Source organism: Tiliqua scincoides, chromosome 2 (genome assembly GCF_035046505.1).
Source record: "Tiliqua scincoides isolate rTilSci1 chromosome 2, rTilSci1.hap2, whole genome shotgun sequence".
Lineage (NCBI taxonomy): Eukaryota > Metazoa > Chordata > Lepidosauria > Squamata > Scincidae > Tiliqua > Tiliqua scincoides.
In genome coordinates this window covers 129,882,387-129,903,837 of record NC_089822.1, presented here as the reverse complement: position 1 = coordinate 129,903,837, position 21,451 = coordinate 129,882,387, and the positions used below count along the sequence as shown (strand labels likewise).

Sequence of the window (21,451 nt, the reverse complement as noted above, 5' to 3'; positions counted from 1 at the left end):
TTGAGATCTCCGCACTTGGCACACAATTTGTAATATCTTTATTTTTTAATGTTCTGTATTTGTATTTAATAAAACAAAAAATAAAAAAGGAAATCACACACACAGGTGTGTACCCCATATGTACAAATGTTGTACAAGTGCTGCATACACACTGAGGTTAACATGCATAAGAAAAACATGGAATTATTGGGGTCACTTCATGACAAAGCTACTCTTTTCTCTTGGTCAATAAGTGGAATCTGTGATGTAGGAGCACTTTCTTGGTCATAGAGGAGTGTCTATATGTTTGTATCTGTTAATGATTCAGAATCCTAACATACAGCATTCAGGTAGTTACACTGCAGTTAACTACAGGTTAACCCTTCCTGTCGTTATCCGCATGGACCCGTTATCCGCAAGGTTCTGTTTCTGCCCCCCTCATGGATACCAAATTCCGCATGAAACCAAGTCACACAAATTTCAGACACCACCAAGCTCCAAACATGACCGGAGCCGTTCTGAGGCCCATGGAAGCTGCACAGTTTTTTTTTTGGCCAAAAACTGGAAGTACCCTTCTAGGACCTCCAGAGGTCTTTCTGAGGTCTGTGGAGAATGTGCACGGCCTCCATAGGCCACAGAAAGGCCTCAGAAAGTGTCAGAAGGCCACTTCAAGTTTCACCAAAAACCAGAAGTGCCCTTCTAGGACCTCCGGAGGCCATTCCGAGGCCCTTGGAGGCTGTGCAGAGCAGAGCTCCGGTCACCTCCAGAGGCTTCAGGTTGCGCTGAAATGGCTCAGTAAGGGTCCAGAGGACCCACTTTAAGCCACATCCGCGGGTAAGTAGGCTCAACCTATACTGCAAATTTTTCACTGGTGTGTTCCCTCTGCACATCTTGTTAGACAGTGGAGCATGCTGAAGCAATACCTGGATCCTGTCTTTTGCCCTTGTGTACACCTCAGTCTCTAGAATTGTGTGTGCTCTGTTTCCTAGACCGCCCTGGTGTGCAAGACAATGCTCTTGTGGAGTCCATCCAAGATCAGCTCTCAGAAATCCTGCAGACGTATATTCTCTGCCGGCACCCACCTCCAGGCAACCGATTGCTGTACCCCAAGATGATCCAGAAACTTGCAGACCTCAGGAGCCTGAATGAGGAGCATTCCAAGCAATATCGCTGCCTCTCCTTCCAGCCTGAGCACAGCATGCAACTCACTCCACTTGTTCTTGAGGTCTTTGGCAATGAAATCTCCTGATGGCATGATTAGGGATGAAACATCATTGAAGTAAAGGAAGGAGTCAGCCTGGTTTCCCACGGGTGGCAAGCCAAGAGCTTTGACCCAAGTGAAGTTTTGTATATTCTATCAGCAAGAGTTATAATTTTTCCCCCACACTACCAGAGGGACTGCATAGTTTGTACATCTTCAGTCTCAGACTTTGCATTGCTGCTGAGCAGCAACCCACCAGCTTGGCCCTGCCCTTGCCAATTGAAACTGAATAGCTTTTTTCATTTGCTGCTTCGCCATGATGAAACTGCTTGTTGTTTTCATCAATGTTGAGCTTTTAAAACCAGCAGCAGAAACTTCTGTATTGTGTGTGAAGGAAGGTCATGGTTGAGTAAGAGCTTCCACATTAGTGATGGAATCAAAGGCCTAACTGGGAGAGAGACTGGACATAGATATTCTTGCCTTACCATGCTAAGCGCTTTAGGTCTAGAATTGCTATAGCATGCAGAAATGGCTGATTAGTGTAACATGTGCACTCCAACCCCCCCCCCCATCTTTTTCTGTCAAATGGAAAAGCTGTTCAGAACTATGAAAATATTTATTAGCTTAAGAATGAATAGGAAAGTTATTGTTTACTGGAATAAATTATGGGGGTCAACTTTCTGTTTTCAGAAAGGAAAAAGAGAAAACACCAATTTGTCTAGTGTGCCTGGGTATGTCTGGCATGCACTTGACACTAAATAAATACATTATTGGAGGAGGAGATTTGAGCCAGCTCCACACAGTAGAAATGTTGTTAGAGGTCTTGAGAGAATATTCAAGCCCTTGTCAAGATCTCAGTATTGTCCTCTTGTGAAGCAATGTGGAAAAATGATCCCAGTAAAATCTATGCCCTTGTTGCAACTTCTGTCCTTGTACAGTTTCAAACACTACCAGCTGCCAAGATGAGATTTCAAATGAACCAGTGGTATTAAGCTAACTTCTAATCTGTCTGAGAGGTTGGTGTTTGTTCAGGGTAATGATTTAGTAAACTCATGTGGAGAGACTGATTGCCATTAAGTCAAAACGCATGCAAAACAGCTTCCAAAGGTGAGAGCCCCCACATTGAAGCACTAGCATGCAAAAGCAATTTCCAGGTTCCTCCATGTTGAGGGGCCATAACCTTTTGATTCAATCCTTAGTCACACTCAGGGATACTGAAACTAACTTATTTTTGCCATTTATAAGATGCTCACTGTGAGTTTGCAAACCTCTGGAAAAATCAAGCAAATGGTGATTTGACACCAGTGTTAGTGTCTGCTAACAAGCAAAGTAATATTTCATCAACATTAGTTATTGTCTATGTGGGGAATCAATTCATATAAATAGCTGTTGCCACACTGGTCCCAGGGAATTCAAAATGATGTTTTTTATTAGTCCAACTTCTTTTTGTAGGAATATGCAAGCTTTTGGGTGAGAGAGCACTGTTAATCATACAGAAAAGAAAGCTAATTGCTGAAGAGAGAGCAAAGCTGATTATAAATGAAAGTTCTCCCCTAATCATTTCAGATAGTTGGTGACCTACTTGTAAAACTTGTATTCATTGCAAACACATTTACCAGCACACTACTATATTTATTGTTGGTTCACTGTGACAGCTGCAGCTCTCGAGCTGTTTTCAGCCACAGACTATCGCCTAATAAATTAATAGCTCAATCCTAACCAACTTTCCAGCAGTGATGCAGTCGCAATGCAGTCACCTAACATTTGTTCCATTACCTTGAGGTGGCCTCCATGACTGCCCCTATCACCACAGAATGGAGTGTGCACCCAGTTGGCACAGCTGCATTGGCACTAGAAAGTCAGTAAAGATTGGGCTGTAAGTTCCATGAATACAAGAAGCATGCATTTTGCTAGTTAGCTTAGCAAATCCGGAAAATGGGTAGAACTTGCATATATGACTGTATAACAAGGTGGAGGTAAGAGTATCCTCTTTGGATTAAGATCTCCCTTTTGGTCACTAGGTGTCAGTAGGACAGTATGATAGAAAGCAGTTCTTATATGGAGAAAAGGGCCTTCAGCTCTAAGTTAGAGCCATGAATCTTCCCCAGAGTTATGAGTGGATTATTTTACTCTTAAATTAGTCTAAATTACTAGGATTGGAAGCATTCATCAAAGTCTTAACTTCCTTATGTACTTAACTTGGGAGTTGGCACAAGGGCAGACCACCCACTTGGAATAAATCACTGTGCTAAGTGCAGATTTCTCCCTCTCCCCAAACAGTACAACCATACCAAATCCATGCAGTGAGGAAAAGAGAGCTCCTATTTGCCACAAGTCTCCTTATACATGTTTGTACCTGCAACTTGCAGATCTCTCCTTTTCACAGCTCTGCCACTTGAGTTGCAGGAGCAAATATTAACTTCTTCAACTACTACAGTAAGACATACCAAATGTATAAGCAACTTAAATAGCTTTATTTAGGATGCTATAGTGTACTTGCAAAATGTCTGCGTATCAGGCCATCGTTTTGTATGGCAGATAGGCTTACAGGGTGTCCACCTCATGTTTATATCATGCATCTCATAAAATGTGAAAGGAAGATGCTTGTCTGCAAACACAGTGGACATACATACCAGAGTCATAACCAGTGATAGCTCCCCAGTATAAGTCCCCCCCCCCCCAAGTCTTTTAAAGGCATCTGACTCCTTTTCCAACAGTAGTGTTCAATGCTGGGCACACAGTGGCCGCACTGTAAATCTCCCTGCCACATAAAAGTTGAAGGCATTGTAGACCATGCCAGGCTAACCTTCAGTTTGTTTCTTAACTTTACTGTTAGATTATTTGTAATGAGAAATTATCAGTCCTTTGTCATTCTTTTTTTTCTGGGAAAGAAACAGAAACCTTACTTAAAAGTATGACAGATATCAGAAACACAGTAAAATGAAAGTAAAATTCAGATCCAGTGACTCCCATCTCAGGGAATAATCTCAAAGGTTAAAGGGGTGCATGGCTGTGGATTCTAAATGATTTGCTACACATACTGTTTTCTCAAGGAGAAGTGGAGTAGAATCAGCCATGCTCCCAATACTCTAATGCTTGCTTTTGCAGAGTAATATTTTTAAATAATGCTGTATGCAGCTGGATCAAACTGCTACCTGGGTTAGCTGTACATGAGTTATTTTTTAAAAACTGGTTTCCATGTGGGGAAAAAACCCTACCATTCATCTCTCAAAGTCAAAGAGCTTTCTCTGTTTTTCCACTGCCCTTTTCCTACCACAACCCTTTTTTCCCTTTATTGGGAATAATAATTTTGTTTCATCTTTGGTGATCTGCCCTGAGTCATGCATACAGAGCTGACTATAAATCTGAATAAGTGAGTTATTGAAGAGAGTAACCCTGGCCACTATATTGTCCAGATCAGTTTGGGTGAGAGGTTTGGACCCTCAAACCTCTGCTGAATCCATTAGTGATGTCTAGGCTGAACAATTTGCATCCAATTTTATGGCATAATTGAATGTGTAAATAGCTATTTAATATAGGTTGGTAATGGTCTGTTGTAAAAAGTAAAATGGATTTAGATATTTTAAGAACAATTATATTTGAATCAAAGCTGCTCTTCTTGAGAGATGCTGGGATTTATTTTTTTTCTTTTCCAATTTTGCATGTGAAAGCCAAACCTGTACAGTAAGAGAGGACTAATTTCTTTCCAAATGTGAAACACAGATCATCTCTCATTTGTTGCCTTGTGTAATTTAAATTGTCATGCAATGCACTTTATACAAATCAATAGAATGATTTAAAGAGACAAATCTATATTTTAATTATAGTGATGGTGATAATGACGAAGACTTAGAGGCGAGTGCTATCTTTTTATTCCTCTGTACACATTTGGGCTTTTTTCTAAAGAGATCTAATAAAAAAAATTATTCCAGAGCCTTATTGATATGATAAAGAATGATTGAATACTGTTTTAATAGTTGTAAGTAAAATATGCTGTTACCTTATTAAAAATGTACGCTTTGTGAAAAAACTCCTTTCTTTTGAATGACTTGTTTAGTGTCTCTGGGATTAAGTCTAACTGTTCATAACCAGGGAGGGTTGGCAAGATCCATCTTCTGTCATGATGCTTTCTAGTAAGCTATGGACAATTCACTGTTGGTCCTCCTCCTTGCACTGGTTTATTGGATTAAAAATGATCAAAAATGGAGAATCAACTCAAACGATTCTATACTATATTACATTTAGGAGATCAAAGCCTCTACTTCAAGGAATATGTTGCATATTATTAATTCTAGGTTCATTTATCCCAAAGAAAATCTGAATTTAGGGATTAAATCCCAGAGCTGTCTTATTGGTTACATGCTGATTTTTAATTTGGTAGATTTCTAACATACCTTATCTAAAAACCAGAATTACAATAAATTATATCCTATTTGGATTTGTCTAAAAATTTACTTTCTATTTCAACAGCTGTCCAAATCTTATATAACTGAATTTGTGTCTTTTCAAGATTCCAGCAGGTTATTTGTACATAATACAGGGCATTGTAACAAATTATGGATATCTGAAGAGTTGTCTCTGAACAGTTCTCCTGATATCTGGGTGAGACTCCCCGCAGTGTTACACAATTTGTACAGTACAGGTGCAGCCTATTTATGTGCATGAGTTCCATTAAGAAAAAATGCGTTATGCTAAATTGCATAGAGTTATGCAAATACTCTGCAGCCTGACACTTGGGGATGGAAGGAAACAAAGGCAGCTGTTCTCAATTGCCTCCCTCTTCCCCTCCCCCCATACTCAGCCCTCCCCCTTGCCAACTGTCCCCACTTCTGTCACAGGTGGGATGCTGAGCTTTTAAGAGTCCAGTCCTATGCATTTCTACTCAGAAGTAAGCCCCATTGTAGTCAATGGGGCTTATTCCCAGGAAAGTGTGGAAAGGATTGCAGCCTGAGAGAAATCAGGTGGTGGGAGAACAGGGCATGGGGCCAGGACCTGGCAGTTATAGCAGATCCTGACCCCATTCTTGGGCACCCTGAGGCAGCTTTGGGCTGTTTGGGTCTGTGCCAACTCTTTAGGTTTTCATATATGCAACAGGGATCAAATGTGTACACCTGTGGGCCAGGCAAAAATGTTGGGACCAGAAAGAGTTTTTTAAATATCCCATCCCACCATTGAAAATCGGTATATAAATACTGTTAATAATAATCCTTCCTTGAAAGGGCTTGGGGTAGCATATGTAATTCCTCATTTTATCCTCACAACTACCTTGTCAGATAGGTTAGGCTCAAGAGAATGACTGTCCAACATCATCCAGTGATCAGACATTCTAACCAGATCAACGCTTAAACACATTAACTTGTTTGATTAGTTCTAATCCTCTTTCTAATGCCATTTTTGGATTAGTGCCCTCCTATACAGATCTTTGGGGAAGTGTAAAAACAAACAGAATGGGCCCTTAATAAATGAAATAGATGCAAAGAACAGGGGAATGTGTTGGAGATGGATGACCTGAAACCAGTCCAATATTGTGTTTTTATTAGCCCCTTTCCCATCAGAACCCATTTGGAATGGACATTTGATAACATGCAAAAAAGCAGCAGGCTGTATTAGAGACACAAGAACAGTATTTTGAAAATGACATACATGCAATATTAGAATGTTATTATCCCCTTCCCAGTCAAAAATGCATTTTTAGCAAACAGTAGATAGGAATGTGTGGTCCTCAGGCATCACTCAAAGTCCGATTCAGTGGGAGTGATGAAATGTGCCAGGAAGCTTCTCCAGATTCCTCTTTGAGAAGTTAGTATTCCATCCCCTCCCCCCCAAAAACCATGTAGAGCCAGGAACAGGTATGAGAATACCAAAATAAGGGAGGTTTGGCAGCTTGTTATGAGATTGCTATTTATAATTCAGTATGGATACTGGCAAAATAAGGAATTTTGGGATATTTTTGGGCTCCTGTATAATCCCCAAGTAGTCAAATTTGGTTTTGGTTGTTCTGTCGAACTCAGGAGCTGGTGTTCTGTCCCCATTTTTTCCCCCAGTAAACCACTCTTCGTCCTCCAAGGGGAGTTAGGAACAAGAGATCTGGGGACTTTTTAGCCTGCTATTTCACTCCCAGTTAGTCCAATAGAACATGAAGTTGATTGGTCCGGTTTCCTGGAAGTTTATTTTAACTCACTGGTATCCTGCCTTTCTCTTTTGCAATAAAACACCCAAAGTAGCTAACAACAATATTAGTGTTGCAGTAAGAACTATTCAGGCTTTTTGGTCATGGTCTATGAAGATTTTCATTTCCTAACATTTCACCCATGACTATGGTGGGCATTTTCAAAGGACTAACCACAGACTGTTCATCTCACCCCAGAGCAACTGACAATAACTCCACAGATTTTGTTCACTGTATGTTCCTTAAAGAACTATGCACTTTCTTTCTGCAACCCAGTTCCTTTCCTGTTCCAAATTCCTGGATCCTAGGATTTCTAAGAGCTGGTAACCAAGCATTGCTGATGCCCAGTCTCCTCTTTCCTGTTCAAATTGTTATGGTGCTTTTGTATCTCTATCACTTCCCTGTAATTTCAAATGTGGTATTGGATAGTTGGAGACAATACTTGTGCACGTTGGAAATCCATCCTATGGCCTATCTTTGCCACGTGTTCAGCCATTGCTGGTTTGTCAACCTGTAGCAACCAACAGTGCCTCTCATATTTTTACCCTGATATTCATGCTCCTTTGCATCACACCTATGTACACTTGACCACAACTACATGGGGTTCTAGAAATCCCTGACAAGGAGTGGGGGTCCTTTGCGTCTTTTGCTGAATGGAATTTCTACTGTATTTTCTGAGTGGTCTTAAAGATTGGTCTCAAATTTGTCTTCTGCAGAATCCTACCTATGCCGTTAGTTACATTCTTTGGGATGAAAACTTTTATCCTTGAATCAAATTGTTCAATTGCCTGTGAAACATTCTGCCACCTGGGTTGCGTTGATCTTCTGATCAGAATATCAGTTTTTCCAAAGAGTTTGTGTTATATGGTCCAATTCAGCCTAGATATGTTGAGGTTCTGAAATCCTCCTTGCCCAGGCTAGGCAGTTTGACTTTGTCCAGGGGTGGGTTGTCTCATATGGGAGAAAGCAGTACTTCTGACACCCTGGTCCCAAGCTGTGAAGAGTTTTAAAGCTAAAAACCAGCACCATGAATCATGCCTGGAAACACACTAGCAGCCTTGCAGAGTCAAACTGCCTAGCCCCCACAACTACATATGCCACTAAGTTCTGCACTATTTGCAGTTTTTGAACAGATCCAAGGAGACCCCCTGGGGCCGCCATTGCTTGACATGGGGTAATGTGTTCCCTTACTCAGAGAAGATCTATGGCTTCTTCCCTGGCTCTATAGGATACGGTGGTAGCCATTTTAGCACCATAGTAGCCCTGGGTGCTAGAGAAGCATAGGACTGGGCCCTTAGTCTGCTCTTATGTGTAAGTTGTTTTTGTTTTTTTTAATGTCTTAGGACCAGTCATTCCAATCTAATATTTGTTTAAAATGTATTTTGGCTGGGAAAGGATTAATAAAATTGTAATACTGCGTGCACGTCAATTCAAAAATGTTGTGTATCTAATATATCCCACTGTTTTTTGCACAATGACAAGCTTTCAAATCACCACCCTTGGATGGGTTCTCACTGGGAAGGGTTAATGAAAGCATAATAGTGGAATGATTTCAGGTCATTGTTCTTGTGTATCTCCAGGACTGGCATATCCATGAGGCTGCAAAGCAACTAACTGGCAAGTGGGGGGGGGGGGCCTACCATTTCTGCCCGATCACTTTACTGCTTCTCCTTCCTTCTACTCTCTGGACTGAAAACAGAAGAGTGGCATGGCAGTGGCAAAGCTAAGAGGGTGCAGGGGGTAACACCAGGCAACAAGCTTTAGGGGACAACCACCTGAACTTTACACTAGTGGCCAAAATTGTGAAAACCTTGGTATTTTTGAATAACACCATCATGTTATATACCATTTGAAGTGGAATTTAATGCAGAATGCAGTAAATCAAACTGTGTCAAAATGTCTCTATTTTATCAAAAGTTATAGCCAAATAACCATAAAATTAAAAACACAATTGCTTTATGTAACGAAAACTGGATTTCCTTAACTCAAAACTGACCAATGGGACTGATTTTTCTGAGAACCAATTATAATACAGCAGGGAACCAATAAGGTGTTAATATGAGTCAGCTCTCGTTTCCATGTATCATAATACAGTTAACCTCTGCTAACTGGGTAAAGAGGTGCTTTTTCTAGTGGTGCTTCTCTTATATTTAGCAGGGAGAGAATAACTGTCCCTCTTCACCCCAGCATAGTTATCTCTAACCAATAAGGGGCATACTTTTTATTTATTTACTTATTTAATTAAATTTTATTTTGTCATGGAGTGGGGCTACATAACCTTCTTTGACCCCAGGTAGCAGATGCCTTAACTGTGCCACTGGGGCAGAGAGCTGAAGAGGAAGTGTGGTTGGCAACCTTCAGTCTTGAAAGACTATGGTATAAGCCACGGGTGTCCAAAGTTTTTGGCAGGAGGGCCACATAGTCTCTCTGAAAAAAGAATTAATTTACATTTAAAATTTGAATACATTTACATAAGTTTACATAAATGAATATATTAAAGATGAACTTATATGAATGAATGACGGTCTTGCAATAGCTCAAGGCCTATAAAAGGTCTTGCACAAAGCAAGGCTGGCCTTTCCTTTACTGCTGCTACTGCATCACAGATGTGAAACAACAAGCAGTGGAGCGAGCCCTCATCCCACAGCTCATGAAATAGGTCAAACAGTTGCCCTCACGCTGATAGCAATTGTGTTGGGCCAGTGTGGGCTCCAACAAATCTCCAGAGGACCAGAGGCTCATTGGAGATTGGGGACTCCCTAAGGGCCGCATTGAGAGGCCTCGAGGGCCACAGGTGGCCTCAGGGCCGGGGTTTGGGCAACCCTGGTATAAGCCTACAGCACCTGGTATTCCCACTCGGTCTCCCATACAAGTACTAACCAGGCGCCTGCTTAGCTTCCAAGGTCAGACAAGATTGGGCATGTGCAGGTAACAGGAAGTGTGGAAGGAAAGATACTGACCATTTATTGTTGGAGACCCTCTCTTCCCTTCCATCCTGCTCTTCCTTTTCCAGTAGGGCATGGGAGGAGTAGAGGCTGCCACATCCCAGATAAAGGGGGGACCCGGGAAACTATAGGGGGGACCCGGGAAACTATAGGGGGGACCCGGGAAACTATAGGCCGGTCAGCCTAACATCCATACCGGGTAAGATGGTGGAATGCCTCATCAAAGATAGGATCTTAAAACACATAGACGAACAGGCCTTGCTGAGGGAGAGTCAGCATGGCTTCTGTAAGGGTAAGTCTTGCCTCACGAACCTTATAGAATTCTTTGAAAAGGTCAACAGGCATGTGGATGCGGGAGAACCCGTGGACATTATATATCTGGACTTTCAGAAGGCGTTTGACACGGTCCCTCACCAAAGGCTACTGAAAAAACTCCACAGTCAGGGAATTAGAGGACAGGTCCTCTCGTGGATTGAGAACTGGTTGGAGGCCAGGAAGCAGAGAGTGGGTGTCAATCGGCAATTTTCACAATGGAGAGAGGTGAAAAGCGGTGTGCCCCAAGGATCTGTCCTGGGACCGGTGCTTTTCAACCTCTTCATAAATGACCTGGAGACAGGGTTGAGCAGTGAAGTGGCTAAGTTTGCAGACGACACCAAACTTTTCCGAGTGGTAAAGACCAGAAGTGATTGTGAGGAGCTCCAGAAGGATCTCTCCAGACTGGCAGAATGGGCAGCAAAATGGCAGATGCGCTTCAATGTCAGTAAGTGTAAAGTCATGCACATTGGGGCAAAAAATCAAAACTTTAGATATAGGCTGATGGGTTCTGAGCTGTCTGTGACAGATCAGGAGAGAGATCTTCGGGTGGTGGTGGACAGGTCGATGAAAGTGTCGACCCAATGTGCGGTGGCAGTGAAGAAGGCCAATTCTATGCTTGGGATCATTAGGAAGGGTATTGAGAACAAAACGGTTAGTATTATAATGCCGTTTTACAAATCGATGGTAAGGCCACACCTGGAGTATTGTGTCCAGTTCTGGTCGCCGCATCTCAAAAAAGACATAGTGGAAATGGAAAAGGTGCAAAAGAGAGCGACTAAGATGATTACGGGGCTGGGGCACCTTCCTTATGAGGAAAGGCTACAGCGTTTGGGCCTCTTCAGCCTAGAAAAGAGACGCTTGAGGGGGGACATGATTGAGACATACAAAATTATGCAGGGGATGGACAGAGTGGATAGGGGGATGCTCTTTACACTCTCACATAATACCAGAACCAGGGGACATCCACTAAAATTGAGTGTTGGGCGGGTTAGGACAGACAAAAGAAAATATTTCTTTACTCAGCGTGTGATCGGTCTGTGGAACTCCTTGCCACAGGATGTGGTGCTGGCGTCTAGCCTAGACGCCTTTAAAAGGGGATTGGACGAGTTTCTGGAGGAAAAATCCATTATGGGGTACAAGCCATGATGAATATGCGCAACCTCCTGATTTTAGGAATGGGTTAAGTCAGAATGCCAGATGTAGGGGAGGGCACCAGGATGAGGTCTCTTGTTATCTGGTGTGCTCCCTGGGCATTTGGTGGGCCGCTGTGAGATACAGGAAGCTGGACTAGATGGGCCTATGGCCTGATCCAGTGGGGCTGTTCTTATGTTCTTATGTTCTTAAGGGAAGACAGCAGCTGTGTTCTTATTTTAACTTCTAGCACTAAGAAGCACTAGAGAGCTGGGTTCCTTTTTTTAGGTTCCAGCACGCTTGGGTTGCATTATTTTTTTAGGTTCCAGAGTGCTAGCCACGCTAGATTTTCTCTGAGCGAACTCGGAGCTAGAAAAGATGGCCATCACCATGCATAATGTCACTTCTGCCTATTTTCCTATCTAAAAAACAGAGACACCTGTTAAAAACATGGCAGCCCCTGTATCGGAACAACACAGCGACCTCCATACAAGTGATTTCATTGTGGAGATACCATTCTGCCATTTTTTTAAACAATCGTGCTAGAAACATGGTAGCAGCATGCTGAAAACATCACTTCTACATTTTTCCTAGGTAAAAAAAGAACACAGCCAGCATTTGGTAGGCTGCCTGAGCAGCTTGCGGTCTTGAGCTGGCCCTGTGTGCCTTCAATACATCCCCCCCCCTTTTGCATCCATGTCATTTATTAAGAGCGTGTTCCAGCTGTTACACTGCCCTGATGTTTGTGTGCACAACAGCTGGCTGCATACAATTTTGCAGGCTCACCTGCAGAGGGCATTGTTGTTGTTCTGACTCAGCATCTTTCTCACGCCAGTCATGTCTTCGCTACTCACCTTATTTGCACTGGAAAGGGTGTTTGAACAGGTAAGTTGTCCCTTACCTGTGAACAGGTGGGTTGAAGGTTTTGCTGATCCTCCCCCCCCCCCCCCATTTTTTTAAAAACAGGATCTACAATGTGGTCAGGATTTTTTTTCCTTCCAGAAAATTAAACTCTTACATGTGCACTTTGGACAGGGTGACAGATGTCCTCTTTGTCCAGGGCATGTCCTCTTTCTTAGCCTCATGTCCTGGAAAAGAACTTAAATGTCCTCCTTTTCCCTGTGAGAGGGCAACACAGTTAATTAATTAATTGCAATTAATAAACTATATGCAATACAGTTTTAAATTTAATAATAAGCAACATACTTTTAAATTAGACACTTTGATGTCCTCCTGTCCTACATTTTTCTTGGATGCCCTACACTTTGGGGCGCCTGGTCCTCTTTTTGCGGTTCTGCCACCCGCTCACCCTCACTGACCTTGGAGGCAACACTGGGCGACCACGGAAGGGGTCTGCGATACAGGCTCGTTCCGCCTGCGCTCGACGTCCCGGGTATACGGTAAGAAGCGTGTGCGCGCCACGTCGAGGAAGTACGGCCGCCGCGGGAACGCAGCCACTCCTCGCTCGACGTATGCTGCGAACCTTGCTGCGCGTTCGGAGCCTGAGCGGCGGCCTCATGCCCGACCCCAAGCGCCCCCGGCCGGCCCGCGTCGGCACGCACAGCGGCACCTTCCACTGCGACGAGGCGCTCGCCTGCTTCCTCCTGAGGCTGCTTCCTGCTTACCAGGTACGAGAGGTCCGCGGGCCCGGCCCCGGCGCGACTGCTCCCTCCAGGAAGCACGTGGCGGAGGGGGGCGGGCGCACGTGTCGCCCTCGCCTCACGCGCCCGCCAGGCTCCGCGCAGGGTGCAGTCTGCAGCCCCGCCTGCCCCGGATCTGTTGCTGTAGCACGCTTCGTGAAGGGGGAATGCAGGCTCCGCGTGCTGGCACTGGCCCTGCTCTTCTCAGAGCGGGGAGCGGCTGCAGCACTGCAGCCCTCCATTCCTGTCGCAGGGTGCCTTCGCCTCACACGCACAAAATTGCACCACAGACACACACACACAATTGTGCTTCACGCTTTCACACACACTCAGTTGCACTTCACACACAGCTGCACTTCACTCACGCACATATATGCAAAACTGCACCTCACTCTCACGCACACACACAAGTGCACTTCACACTCACCCACACAAGTGCACTTCACTCACACACACACATACATACAGAATTGCACCTCACACACACACTCAATTGCACTTCACACTCACACACAAAACCGCACCTCACTCTCACACACACTCAGTTGCACTTCACACTCACACACAGAATTGCATTTCACACTCACCCACAACTGCACTTCACTCACACACATACACACAAAACTGCACCTCACTCTCACACACACTCAATTGCACCTCACACCCACAGAATTGCACCTCACACCCACAGAATTGCACTTCACACACACACACACACACTCACAAAATTACACCTTGCACAGAGAATTGTATTTCACTCATTCACATACATACAAAATTGCACTTCTCTCTCTCACACACACACACACACACAAGAATTCTTCAAGAATAAAGTACTGTCAAATGCCATGGACAGTACAAACAGCTGTATGCTGTTGTGTTTTCCACAAGTGCTTCTTTTTCAGTTGAGGGAGAGGAGCTGTGGAAAGCCTTTAGCCAATGGACCTATGGTTTGTCACCCTGCGTCTGGAGTGATCTCATGAGGAATAGGATTAATTCCCTGTGTGACCCATAAGGGTTCTTGTATCCCCTGAGTGCAACAGGGATGATGGTGGTGATGACATCCTACCTGCCCCCTGACAAACCCTAACAGTTTTTCAGCCTGATCCCTGTGGGGTTTCAGAGTACAAAACCAGCCTACATGGCTTCCTCATGAGGAAGCTGCTTGAACCATTCACTAAAGAGGCTATGCTGTGTCTCCAAAACTAGACGTGATAAGGCAAAACAGATGCCATTTTTAGAATTGGCACCCCAAATTCGTATCAAACCACCATAAAGTTTGGGAAAACTTTGACCCTCAATTTTGTAGGCCTATGTTATTAGAACACTTTCTGTAAGCAACTGACAATGCAAACATTCAGGTAACAGAATATTTTATTATCAGTGCACATACTGCCTAAGGAGGAGTTCTCTGTAACTCCAAAATGTGCATATAGAAGCCCCAACACAAAATAGGTTCAATAAAGATTGCATTTTGTCCTCTTTGAGGACTGCCATGGCAATGACTAATTATTAGATCAGAGCTGGCAAGAATTGCATCAAGACACATTTGTTTCTGCTATAGAACCTGCTTATAGTTGTTACTTGCTTGTTGTGCTCCCCCAGGATGCAGAGATCATCAGGACACGGGATCCCCAGCTGCTGTCAGGGTGTGATGTAGTGGTGGACGTTGGAGGCGAGTATGACCCTCAGAAGCATCGCTATGACCATCACCAGAGGTACTGATAAATCCTTTAGCATTTCCTCCCACTCCTGCCTGCTTTGGCGTTAGGGTCGCTCCTTTAAATGTCTCAAAGTAGAAGGAGAAAAGGCAGTTGTGGCTCCTGGGTCCACTCTTCTCCCACCTCTTTGAGAGATGGTCTTAACCCATTTCTGTTTTGCTCACTGGTATACACATTTGGTCCCTTTTGCATATATGCAACTTGGGCAGAAATGGTTTAATTGGAGAGGTTTTGTGATTGGAAACATTCTTGTCGCTACAGGTCATTTGGGGAATCCATGCACAGCCTCAAGCCTGAGAAGCCTTGGCTGACCAAGCTGAGCAGCGCAGGGCTGGTGTACTTTCACTTTGGCACCCAGATTCTAGCCACCCGGCTGGGCCTCAAGGAGGAGGATCCTGTTGTGCACATGCTTTATGACAAGGTAACAGTCTGTGTGTGAGATTCCCCTCCTAACCTCAAGAGGACCCATAATAACGGGAGATATGAATAAACCCACATCTTGACCCTGCTAGGAGCTGTGCAGAATGAATGAGCTTTTCACAGAATGCTGATTCAGTTGACCTTTTATGATTATTGTATGTATTCACTGTGAAAGGAATAATTTTGTAGTTGCCATTATGGGAGCCAGTGGCAGAAGCTTGAGTAACTTAGAGCCCAATCTTATGCATGCCTACTCAGAAGTAACTCCCATTAGTAAGTTTCGGGGCGGGTGGCAGGCAGGCCTGTGGGCAGACAGGCGGGAGATGAGGCCAGGACCCAGCGGTTATGACAAATCCTTGCCCTGTTCCTGGGCAGTGCGGAACAACTCCAGGCTGCTCCTTCTGCTTAGATCTGCACCACCTCTTTAGGTGGCGCAGGTCCAAGTACACCCATTGGGGCCATTGTGGCTCTAACCGGGTAAGGGAATTTTTTCCCCTTGCCTTGGACTGTGTCTCAGCCAGCCCCAAATGCACTGGATACAGCACAGGCCTCCTGGCCTGCCTGTTCCAGTGCAAGTTGAGGATTGCCCTGCCCATATTCCTTGCAATGCACATTTAAAGCCACTGTTCTATTATCATGCGTTTTTATTAGCTGACTGTAAATGTTTATCTTTTTCTCACTCTGAGAATTGTTAGCATTCGTAAGTCAATACTAGATTTATATTGTTAGACTATACAGTGGATGTGATGGTTTTAACATTCAGAGTGTTTTACAGCATTTTTCTTGACTTCAGAGCAATCATGTGAAACAGGCTGCCATTATACCCACCTTAGAGAGAAGACTGAGGTCTCCCAATCTCCCAAATCCTAAGTTCCTACCTCCAAAATTGTCAGGCTCCTTGATCTTTTACTTCTTTACGTTGAGTCTGCTCATGCTGTACTTTTTCCCTGAGCCTGCACGTGTCAGAGTGGCAACCCTCGCATTAAATATGTTCAGTCCAGGATATCTGATTAGACCAGGAGTCAGGCACACCTGTCATTGCCACTAAATGAGTTTGGGGCTAGTTGTGGGTTTTGTTGCTATGGCTCTGATTGTGACTTCATTCACACATGCCTATAATGACAGAAGGGTTACTCGTGATCCTACCCTGTTGCAATGTGCATGTGAACAGCAGAACCACATTAATGGGGCCAGTTGTGTGTGCCTCTTTTTAACTACTTGTTTGTGTTCTGATGACAATGGATTATACCATGGGGAAGCAATTCTGAAGCCATTCAGAGTATGCATGAATGGGGTTTATGCCTTAAAGGATCCTTCTGGGGCAAACCTGAAACTGCTGTAAGCTGGCAGTAAGTGGGGAGGATCAGTATGTCAGGAGCACTAAGGTGTCTACATACAACAAAAGCCAAGTCTCAAGGGTCTCACACTGAATGGATGCTTTCTTGCCCCTGTAGCTGTACGAGAACTTTGTGGAGGAGATTGACGCAATAGACAATGGCATCTCCCAGTGGGATGGGGAGCCCCATTACGCCATGACCACTAATGTGAGCGCCAGGGTGGGGTATCTGAACCCCCGCTGGAATGACAAGGATCAAGACACTGAGGTAGGAATATGAAAGCTTGAACAGTGGTGGGTGAATAGGTGGGCTGATGGTGTGGGTGTGTTGTTTAAAGAGAAAGGATCTTACCCTTTCTCTTGGGAAGAATCCTCATCTCATTTTTTCTCCATTGAGGGTTTGGATCAACAACCTTTGGACAGCTTGTTGGCTTCCACAGTGTTTTTGTCCTCCCTAACACCATTCTATCAGATACTCTTCTCATACCAGTGGCTATTGTCAAACACTTTTGTGACTCTCCAGCTCTCTGTGTCCCAGTTGGGAAATAAAGGTTTATAGAACAGACATGAACTTAGGCTCTGGCATAAAAAGAATAGTCCTATTTCTTACATTGCTGAAGGAGTTGCTATTCTGGGTTGGTTGTGTGACATCTGAGTGAACAGGCTGCATTCTCAAGAATGATGGTTTGCCTCTGCTAGCCTGAAACTTACAGTGACACTTTTTCAGTGGTGGGCCTCTTTAGAGTTAGCAAGTGGGAAGATCAGCTATCCCTGTTCACCCCTGCAGAGTATCTTTGCCCTCTGGTGCTGGTGACTTGTCTTTCATCTTTGTTTTGGTTGTGAGCCTCTTTGGAAAAAGCAGTCATCTTCTTAAGGCCTTTGCAATGTAAATGGGTTTGAGAACTTTTTAAGGAAAAATGATACGTACACTATTCCACTATTCCTAATAGTGGAACACAGTCACTGCTTGTCTTAGGCACAGTTGACTTGCACTAACTCTTTCTCCTTTGTGGGACCTAGGCAGTTAATTCTGGAGATCTGTTGGGCAGTTCATATCAGCTGCAGTAGTGGCTCTTCTGACCTGCATGAGGCAGTTGGAATTGCAGGGCCTCCGGGTGTTCCGTGAGGGTGTCTCTGACATTGATCAAGCATTCATGAAGGCTGAAAGTGGCCAGCAATTTGTACTAGAACTTCAGTCCTGATCTTCAAGTTTCCACAAGGGCCTCTCACATCCAGTCATTGCCAGCATTACTCCAGCTCTGGTCTGGCTGAAGTTGCTGTATTAAGAGCCTGGCGCCATGCCTTGGTACCCTAATCTGTTTTGTAGAAATCAGGACTGCTTGTGTCGTCCATACCCAGGTGTCTGTTTGCCTAAGGATCGTTGGCTAGGAAGCAATTTCTGTGTTGCTTTCCTGGCTGCCTGGAACAAATCTCAGCTGATAAAGAGCAAAGAGGCTGCAAGGTTATTTTTATTTAAAAATAAAAATCCCCCCTTTGTTTAAAATTGGCCTGTTGAGCAGTTCAAAAAGGAGTCAGCTGGCATCTCCACCTCCTGTGCTCCAAATAGACTAGTGGCAAAGACCCACCTAGGCAGGACAGGCTGTATGCCCCAGGGGAGCAATTGCACTTAGCTGCAAGATTGGAACCTGAGACTCTCAGAGGCAAGGGCATGCAAAGGCTGTGCTCTACTTTTGAGCCTTGGTTTCTGAATTCAGTGGCCTGTTCAATGCTTTCTTCCCAGGCTGGCTTCCAGAAGGCCATGGAACTGGTGGGCACTGAATTCTTGGACCGACTAGATTACTACTACCGTGCATGGATGCCTGCACGCACTCTTGTGGAGGAGGCCATCCAGCAGCGCTTCCAGGTACCACTGATGATGTGCCCTTCCCCCAGCTGACTTCATAAAGGGCAGTGTGGGTCTGTACATAAGAGATTCCAGCTTGTGTGAAGGAGATACATACTGAAAGCCGGAGTCTGAAGCACCTTAGAAAGGCTTTGCATGTGAATATGCAAAACCTTTCTAAGGTGCTTCAGATGCCTGCTTTCAGTATGTATCTCCTTCACACAAGCTGGAATCTCTTATGTACAGAGATTCCTTTGTAAAAGAAAGGTGATTGGTCATATGTGATGAGTGTACATGTAAATGTCCTGCCATGTCATGGTGGTGGAACAGTTGGGAGGAGAAGGATGAAAATGACAAATTGCTGTGCAGAAGGAACATGCTCCTCCAATTCACATTGGTGAATGTTCTATTGGCATCCCCTTCAGTTCTAGAACTCTTAGCAGACAGCACGTCTTCATCCTTTCCTCCATGTAACCATGAATGCTAGAAACTTAAACATTAAAAAAAGAAAGGAAAGGCAGACTTCCAGGAATCAGATGATTCAATTAGCTTGAACAGCCCAAGAGCAGGGCTGCTTGAACCCTGGCCCAGGGACCAGATCCGGGGTTTGGATGAGTCCGTCCACTTGGTGAGCAGACCTTACCATGCTGTCCAGGCGCCGTGTGTAGTCTTCCACATTCAGGGGACAGGGAAGCTCTGGGCAGTTGCGTCTGCCCAGACGCCCTGTAGTGCAGCCTTCTGGGACGCCAGGAAACAGATGCGACTGCCCAGAGCATCCCTGTCCCCTGATTGTGGAGGACAAAACCCAGCACCCGGGCAGAACCGAAAGATGCAGTCTGAACAGGGACCACTTTTCTGTTGCACGGCAGTGGCAGGTTTGGCCACCACTGCTGTAGAGATTTGAGGGAGTCTAGGAACTGGTATTTCATGATATTCTGCCTCTGAACATGGAAGCAGCACATGGCTATACAGAACCTTCAGGCTTAGAGACTGCATGTTACTGAATACCAGTTGTAGGGAAGCAACAGCAGGCTGTTTGCTTACATGTCATGTTTGTGGACTTTTCAGAAGCATATGTTCTGCCACTGTGAGAAACAGAATGCTGGTCTAGTCCAGCAGAGCTCTTGCATTCTACCTTAAAAGACTTGGAAATCTGCACTATAGACTTAAAGCTCTCTAGACCCGCTTATAATAGCTCTCCCTAATCCATGATGTTCTCACAGTGCAGTTGATGGCCATGAACTCTATGCATCTCTTTCTTGAGCAGGTTGATCCCAGTGGTGAGATCCTAGTGCTGGCGCAGGGTGGCTGCCCATGGAAGGAGCATCTCTTCAGCCTTGAGCAAGTGCTGGATGTGAAGAAGCCTCTCAAATTTATCTTGTACACTGATCTGGGTGGCCAGTGGCGAGTGCAGTGTGTCCCTGCTGGGCTACGCACCTTTCAGAACCGGTGAGCCTAGGATCCCAGACATCTTTCTTCTTGTGTCCAATCACTGTGAATTAGTCGTCCTGCATCCTGAATGCCATTTCTCCTGTTGTTCTCATATTTATTTAAAAGCAGCAAAGGATCCTGTAGCATCTTAAAGAATGTTCTGTTATCTGCCAAGAATGCTCTTCCACGTTAAGGCCTAGATAATATAAAAAAGAAATCTCCAGGGTTCTGAGGGAGGATGTACTGGTGTGTCGCAATAGAGCCATAATCTCCTTAAATTTTCTGGTGGGACATTATTCCTGGCATTTTCCTCCCAAGCAAGGCTAAGGACCTGTCACTCTCTTCTCTTCTCTCAATCCTTCTGCCCCCCTCCCCTGTAGATTGTCACTTCTGGAGGAATGGCGGGGTCTGCGTGATGAGGAGCTCTCCCGAGTCAGCGGCATCCCTGGCTGCATCTTTGTACACTCCAGCGGCTTCATTGGGGGAAACCACACTAAGGAAGGTGCCCTGGAAATGGCACGCAAGACATTGGCTCAGCATACTGAAAGCAGCACATGCAGCTCCTGAGAAACTCAGCTGGACCTGTGGGGGAGAGAGGGAGTTTCTTTAGTTTCTCAACCTCTATGTGTGTGTATTTGTGAGACAGACTATTAGACATTAAGGTGGAGGAAAACCTTCAAAGTTGGCCATGGCAACAAACAAAGAACAATAGGAGTGGGTTTAAAAACTTTGACTGCTTTTCCCAGAATCCTTTGCAAAGGGCTTAGGAGCTGATCACGTGCCTTAGACATGAGCAGATTGGAAGCAAATACGCACACAGAGAAGACTGACATGATATCTTCGTGGAAGCCACTATGCCTGAGGTCCATTTGGAGTAAATTTGTGAAAGATAACAATGAAGGAGATGTATACTTCATGCTAACAAAATTAAAAATTTTTACCCAAGTAATCCAAATGAATGATGCAGACTCATGCTGGATACCTCAGTTTAAAAAAAAAAATTGACTCAGTCTATGAGAAGTGGCAAGGAAGGCAATGTTGGTGCTAGGAGTCATTAAGAAAGAGCTTGAGAATCAAACTGCTAGTGTCATAATACTCCTATATAAATGTATGGAAAACTCTGTACAATTCTGGTTGCTACCCACAAGCCTACCTTAAATAGGCTATTGTAGAGCTAGAAAAGGTGCCAAAAAAGCAACCAAAATAATCAAAGGGCTGGAGCACCTTCTTTTGAGGAAAGGTTACAACACTTGGAGCTTTTTGAGCTTGAAAAAAGCTGACCGAGGGTGGTGTGATGCAGGCTTATAAACTTGTGTGTGT

The 21,451-nt window shown here is 44.5% G+C and overlaps 2 protein-coding genes across 4 annotated transcripts in view; both read left to right on the top strand.

Annotated features, from left to right (window-relative positions):
• The window catches only part of VDR (vitamin D receptor), a 108,999-nt gene extending 103,789 nt beyond the window's left edge, over positions 1-5,210 (top strand). For all 3 annotated transcript variants that reach the window (XM_066615283.1, XM_066615286.1, XM_066615285.1), the window contains one exon: positions 969-5,210. In XM_066615283.1, coding sequence (XP_066471380.1) covers positions 969-1,228 — 260 coding nt within the window. In that variant the 3' untranslated portion in view covers positions 1,229-5,210. The remainder of the gene's footprint in view (positions 1-968) is intronic.
• Positions 5,211-13,140: 7,930 nt separating this feature from the next.
• Positions 13,141-20,845, top strand: MYG1 (MYG1 exonuclease). The gene is made up of 7 exons (XM_066616098.1): positions 13,141-13,368; positions 14,986-15,098; positions 15,363-15,522; positions 16,976-17,125; positions 18,599-18,721; positions 19,968-20,149; positions 20,512-20,845. The coding sequence occupies exons 1-7, from the start codon at positions 13,213-13,215 to the stop codon at positions 20,696-20,698; spliced, it is 1,071 nt and encodes a 356-aa protein (XP_066472195.1). The 5' UTR covers positions 13,141-13,212; the 3' UTR covers positions 20,699-20,845.
• The last annotated feature ends 606 nt before the right edge of the window (positions 20,846-21,451 follow it).

What these genes read in the sequence shown, in the direction of transcription:
- MYG1 (XM_066616098.1), top strand. Translation starts at nt 13,213, where the DNA reads ATGCTGCGAACCTTGCTGCGCGTTCGGAGCCTGAGCGGCGGCCTCATG. An exon ending in GGCTGCTTCCTGCTTACCAG is followed by an intron (nt 13,369 to 14,985) that starts GTACGAGAGGTC and finishes GTGCTCCCCCAG; the next exon opens with GATGCAGAGATCATCAGGAC. An exon ending in CCATCCAGCAGCGCTTCCAG is followed by an intron (nt 18,722 to 19,967) that starts GTACCACTGATG and finishes TTTCTTGAGCAG; the next exon opens with GTTGATCCCAGTGGTGAGAT.